This window comes from Juglans regia, unplaced genomic scaffold (genome assembly GCF_001411555.2).
Source record: "Juglans regia cultivar Chandler unplaced genomic scaffold, Walnut 2.0 Scaffold_667, whole genome shotgun sequence".
NCBI lineage: Eukaryota > Viridiplantae > Streptophyta > Magnoliopsida > Fagales > Juglandaceae > Juglans > Juglans regia.
In genome coordinates, this window is record NW_023361526.1 from 1 (window position 1) to 7,041 (window position 7,041).

The 7,041-nt window shown below is 34.0% G+C and overlaps 1 protein-coding gene across 1 annotated transcript; it reads right to left on the minus strand.

Annotated features, from left to right (window-relative positions):
• Positions 1-1,798: 1,798 nt before the first annotated feature.
• LOC118343777 lies at positions 1,799-6,371 on the minus strand (the record flags this gene model as incomplete). Its single annotated transcript, XM_035687097.1, has 8 exons — positions 6,309-6,371; positions 5,789-5,853; positions 4,774-4,915; positions 3,765-4,519; positions 2,546-2,749; positions 2,330-2,389; positions 2,034-2,102; positions 1,799-1,945 (listed from the first exon to the last, which is right to left on the minus strand). Coding segments are annotated over exons 2-8 (1,425 nt in total), but the record flags the coding sequence as incomplete, so codon positions are not given.
• Positions 6,372-7,041: the final 670 nt, after the last annotated feature.

The following is a 7,041-nucleotide window of genomic DNA, read 5'->3' on the forward strand; positions in this document are numbered from 1 at the left end:
AAATGAACACAACTTCCCTCCTTTTGTTGTAAGGAGATTGGCAAAGGAGATAAAGGACTCAAAGAAGCCCCAAGCTCATAATTATTTTTATCTGAAAACTCAGAATTATAATTTATCACCCTGAAGTTGAAGTACAGGAGAACTTTTTTTTTTTTTTCTTCATTGACTTGGAACCTCACCAAGGCAAGCAGTAAACCCGGGAATACAATACCACTCACCAGAATTGTGTATTAAGTAATTTATGGGAACTCGTAGTGCAAAAACCAAACCCAAGATGTAAGCCTACAGCTCATCCCAAGCCCAACCTTTGGCCACTAGGTTGCACTTGAATGAGTGAGTATGGGAGAAATTACAGACATAATAAATATGCATATTAAAAATTATATCCTCGTGCCTTCCTCTGTGTCCTTTTCTATGCTGTATTAACTGGAAGCATGTGCTTCTATATCTAGGAAGTAGATCTTCATAAACTCTCAAAGATTACATAAACTACAATCCAGTTTATGATTTGGCATTGAAAAAGGTTTGACTATAACCACCTCTACAGAAAGGTTCTACAACATCAAGTATCTTCATCGTCTTGCTTTAGGAAAAAACAGTATCTTCATCGCCTCAAGGAATTTTGAATTTAACTAGGCAAAAAACTGATTGGAATACGCCAATAAGCAGAGCATAACGACTGACTGGCCAGCTGGGAGCAAGGACACTTCAAATTATAATTTATTTTTCTCTAAAAACTCCAAAAATTATTCAGTGAATACAGGAGAAATTCTAGACCTAATAACTTTGCATACAAATGTCTTTCTCTCTATCCTTTTATCTATCTGTTAATTGCCTGACCCTGTGTTTGTATCTCTAATCTAGAACTAAAGATCTTCGTAGATTCTCAAGCATCTTCATCATTTTTTTATAAGGAATAAAACACAAACAGCTTGCCATGAAAGAATTTAAATTTAAATTAGAGATACAAACAAGCATTTCAAAGAATTTGAATTTAACTAGGCATGAAAACCAATTGGAATATGGCCATATGCAGAGCATAACAACTGGGAGCAAGAAATTTACAGAACTCTTCAAGTGTTTATAAAGAAATGCAGAGGATTTTGTATTGATATCACTGGCATTGAAAGTAGTGAAAAGCCACAAGGAACTGAAACAGATTAATCAGCAAGCTTCACAGTGAAAACATATATGCTAAAGAGCATCCTCATTGGATTAGCAATCCCAAAAGTCAAATTTTGGCTAATATCACATACTTTGCCTTTTGCCTATTCCATTCAAAACCTATTCCCACATTGGATTATCCATGTACTCTCTATATAATATTAAAATATTATTAATTATTATCTTTTTACCTAATTTATTTTTGCCACATTTTTCAGTTCTACCGATGATATGTTAATTAATAATCATATAATTAAATTATTGTTTAAACAATCATATTTTCAATGGTCATTTAACGCTAATATCTAAAAAATCTTTGATCAAACTCATCTAAAATTCCATATGAATGTCTTAATTACCAGCCAAATCATATTTTCAATGGTGATTTGATTACAATGAATTGAATGTACTACGGATCAGTATTTGTAGAGGACGTTTCCAACAGCCCCTGCAGCTAATGGGTTGTGATAGTTTCTTTTGCACCAAGTGTATTAATTAACATCTTGCATCAATTAAGAGAGCACAAAAAAAAAGAACCCTTTCAGACTGTCCATATCCTCTCACAACCATATTCTCACAATCACAATCCACAATATAAGTGCCAACAAAATGACAATATAAACACAAATAAAACCTGTCCATAACTCCTTCCAGCACAAACAACACAATATGTTGGATTATGAATCAGTGCACGCAAGCTTACATCTTTCGGAGGAAAGCCCTCAATAGCGGGGTTCATACCCATCCTTGAATTAACTGCTCCAAGCTTCATCGAGAGGAACTGCAAGATCCAATAAATACAGCAAAAGTTCAAGTTCTGCAGTCTAAAGGAAATTATAATGAGGTGAAGTGGCAACAGAGACACACACCTCAACCTGGCGTTGCAGCGACTGGATGTAATTAATTGTCTCATCAAGGACAACGACTTTTCCAGTAACCTGTTCAGAGGGTAAGGACACAGTCAAGCAGAGTTGAAGCCGAAATCACGCTTTCAGATTTTTGTGTAGATATTATTAAGACTAATCTACTTATGATGTAAGAAAAGAGAACATGACTTATTAAAGACACAAAATCCATCATTTTTTATATGCTAGATTGTATAGAACTAATCAGCATAATCACTAATAGTACCTATGTCAAACAACCAACAAGAAAAGTTATATACCTCATTACATCCAGGGACCAAATCTTGGAGAATTTTCATCCTCTCACTCTCCCTCCTTACCTGTCAATATGGGTCCGCTAAGTAACATTTTTTTCCAAATAATTGTGCTTAAAATATCAACAAAGTCGAGTTATTTATTTTCTGGAATAACTACACGATTGGAAATGAAACTACATGATTGGAAATGACAACTTCAAGGAGACAGAAGGGAATTACCCTCTCTGCTAGACTATGGCTATCAGTAGCTTGGTCCTTTCTCGCTCTCACATGAATATAGTCTTGCTTGGGTGGCTCAGAAGGTTTAGTGCTTTCTTCAGCTGACTTGTTGCCAGGCATTGAACTAGCTTCCACTTCAGCTCTTGAACCTTCATTCTCATCTCGGGATCCAGATAGTTTCATCTGTTTACCATTTAATTCCTTCTGCTCCAACAGAGTAAGCATGTTTTAATCTAGAGTTTGGAAACGAGTACTAAAATTAAGCAGATAAACAAATAAGTCATCAAAGTTGCACCCATCCCATGGAGCTTAATTCCACAAGAATTCAAACTTCCACCCTGTGGTTTAGACAACAAGATCTTAATTCTCTAATAAAAAAGAAGAAACACACAAGATATTCGCAGCAGACCACGCTTTTTTTAAAAAAATTATCCAAAGACCTATTAAATCCCAAGAACATGCGGTAAAAGAAACCATTCGAATCATAAAGTTCCAATTTGGCGTCAAGTGCAAAGACAAAAATGCTCAGCATAACTTGGTTCTTTTATTGTCTTTCTTTTGGAAGTATTTTTGCACAGAAAATAATTCAGAGCATAAATTTTAAACACTTTACACCATTTTAAAAAATTACACAGAAAAATATGCCCACTCAAATAAGATTAAGCCTTCGATTCAAGCTTTTCATCAATCCAAACCAAAACATAATACTCAAAATCATAGCATTTATTCTGCAATTCTTACTTCCATTTCCCGGCAACCAAACAAGTAAAAGTCAAGAATATTCGTTTATTTATGGAGAGAAAAGAGAGGTTTGGAAGGGGAACAGAGAAATTCGAGGCAAAAGAGAGAGAGGGTAGTTGGACGGAACACTTTATTGAATAAAATACACATTTGGTCGAGCTACAGTAACTTGCCGAATACGACCCAAGGGTGCAAGTCAGTGTAGCCCAAAGCCAATTTTATTTCGACTTTGCCTAATCCAATGCATGTGTTTTTTTTTTTTTATGCAATATTTGGCAAATATTTGCCTAATCCAATGAGGATGCTCTAAGCCTGAACAAACGTATTAGAGATCAAACATTTACTGGATACTATCAAGTGAATCAAGTTGAACTAGAATTCTATTTGACATGATGTTCATGAGGAACAGTACAGATGGGATTCTACTTTAAGATGAAGGCATTATTCACAAGCTTATAAAAACTAAATTTAAGAGTACCTTGTTATTTTTGGCATGTACAATGATCTCTTCAACAAGATGAATTTTACATTCTTGGTCAGAATGGGTAACTATGGTGTCCGGTTTTGGCTCATCCTCAACACCATTCATTTCACTGTCAAAATAGTCTTGCCTGAAAGTGACATCAGAGGAACCACTAGCCAACAGAGTATGTTCTTTGATAGATGTTGGAACCGGCATAGGCACAGATTTTCTCACCTCAGAGCTATCTAAGCACAATTCTTCTTTCTGGCATTCTCCATGGACAACCATATTAGAGTCATCATCCATAGGAAAGTCAAAATCTTTCCTATCAAGATCCAGATCATTTGCAATGACCTTGACAGCACCCTTTTCATTTATCAAAGGTGTGGTCATGCCAGGGGGGTTCATCCCTAACTCAATTTTGATAGCATTTCCCCGAGAAATCAGATCCTCACCCTTAGTATAGCCACAAAATTGTTTCTGATAATTCTTTCCTCCATGCAACATTGCATTTTCCAATAAAATCACTTCATCATTTTCAGTACATCCACATGGCTGATTTTTAACTTTATTTGCATCATAAATATCTGAAACTGTAGATTCATTCAGCGCCTCAACTATAGGTGTTGCATCAGCATGAAGAACACCAGAGCTATGGTCAGTCTCCTTGGCATCACCACAAGCTATTGGACATGGTTCTAAAGAGGGCCCCACATCTGCTGTGAAAATTACTTGCTGCTGGCTCAACAAGTCCATCTGCTTCCTAATTCCTACAGCACATTCATCATGTAATGTATAATAAATAAGTCAATCAAATCACTCACCCAATCTAATGGCAATTCAACTGCATGCATAAGAAAATAAGAAAAAAAATAAACAGAAGTAAAAAGGAAAACCCAGGAACAATCCAGGGCTGATGCAACAAATAATGAACCATGTACAATGGACATAAAGTAATTACAACAATCAACCAAATCAAGATCCTGGAAATTATGAAGGGGAAAGGTTTTCAAATAAAATATACCATTATCATTCTCAGGAGGATTAGAAGGACCAATGGAATGAAGGGAAAAATAAGGGATAATCTCACTAAGAACAGCAAGTGCAGCTTGGTCAGCATCCTTGGAATTTTCAATAGCAACAGCCCTCAGCAAGCGAGAATCAACCTATGCAAAATGAGATGCAATATATATCTTCAATCAGATAGAAGAAAAGAATTTTTTTTTATATAAGTAAGATATAAGAGAAGAAAATGTAGACAAATTAACATGGAAAGAAAAGTAAACGCATAAACAAGACAAGCTATGGGGGTAAAATGCTTAGGCCAAACTGTAATATCCAAGATTGACTATGGGAGGTTATGAATAGAATCCTATATTGCCTAGCTGGAGGTTCTAGTTGTTTATTATGATTTCAAGGGACTTCAATTGTCATATTGACTAATCATTTTGGAGTATAAGTTCAAATGTGGCTTGAGCTTTCCTTGGGTCTTTACAAATGGTATCATACCTAGCCTCCAGCCAAAAGTATGCAATGTGAGACCTGCCACTCACAAAAGGAATGGCTTGACAGGGATGTCCAGGATTTAAGAGGAAAATTGTAATACCCTGAATTGAATATAGGAGTGTGGTGACTCTTGAGCAATTACATAACATTTGGTTAAAAAAATTAAAAGAAAACCTTATTCGCATTAAATTCCATTTGAAGAGTGTCAGGATATTTGGATACCAAGGAGAAAACGCTGCTCAAATAAACTACAAGAAACTCCTTTTCACTCGTAGACAATGAAACTAAAGCAAAATTTATCATTCAGATTAATCAAAACTTCAAATACCACGATTTTTCTTTGATTGGTAACAAATAAATTACCATGAGATTTAAAACTGGGAACAAATAAAGACAAACAAATAAAGCGGAAAATTATTATATAAAAAAAAAAAAAGAGAGTAAAATGATTTTTCTTTTACAAGTAAGAGTAAAATTAAATTAAATTAATCTTTCATTATGATACCAATTATTCAATGAAATGAGATTAATACCATTGGAAATATTTCCTGCAAGCATCGATAAACAGAGTTGAAGCCCATCTCCAAGAACCTCTATTCTGCACAGGAGGAAAAAAAACCATCAAATTTGCAAACCTATTCCCTAAACAAAATTACTAATAATCATGAAAAGGTAAATGAAAACCGCGGGAACAGAGCAATCAAGTTAACACCAGCGTATTCTTTCAGACAAACATAAGGACATACAAAAACTCAAATCCTATGTACGGTTTCCATTTAACTAAATTTGGGGGGTGGGAAGAATGAATCTAAAAGGAAAGATAAAAACAATGACACTCATGTGAACACAGAATTTATCAACTACGGTTGGTCAAGCTAAGAAACCATAATGCTCTGCCCAAATGCGTAGAAAGAAAGGGTAAAAAATTATAAAAAAATGAAAATAAAATAAAGGAAAAGAAAGAATTTGACATTAGGGTTGTCAGTAACCGGGAGGCCCAAAAGCAGAAACGAAGGAACTACAATCAGGCGAAAGAGGAAAAAATATACACACACAAAGGTTGAGAACTTTATTTTCTCCTTCGTTTCAATTTCCTTTCCGTTCTCGGAAACGAAATATAGAGAGAAAGGGAGAGAAATGCACTGACCTTACCAGAGTGACAGTGACAGTGACTGACAGAAAAGGATTCGTAAAAGTTCTTGTAGCGTTCAATGAACCAAGAAATCATCAGGATATGGGCGTCATTGTGGCTTTCACACGAGGGCGTTCTCGCTATGAAAAAAAAAATTCCATGGCGGACGGCGAGGCGCCAGACGACAACGACATTTCAAAAAATAATAAATGATAAATGATAAATATCCAATAAATAATTTATGAAATAGTTTTTTATGATTTTATTTATAAACATAATATTCTACGATGCTGTGTTAGGCCTCGTTTGCGTATCACGATATTTTTATATTATTATATCTCATCTTATTTTATTTTATTTTATTTTAATATTTTAATATTATAAATATAAATATTTTTAATTTTTAATTTTAATTTTTAACTTTTTATCTAATTACTATCTAATCATTACAACATTTTCAAACATCTAAATAATTTAATTTTTTTAAATTTTAAAATAAAAATAATATTATAACAATATTTTAATTTTATAATATTTTTATTCAATATTTTTTTTCTCATTTTTCAAAATCTCATAAAATCTTAACTCAAACTATTTTACTATTATTTATAAACTATTTTACTATTATTTATAAATCATTTCATCTTATCTTAC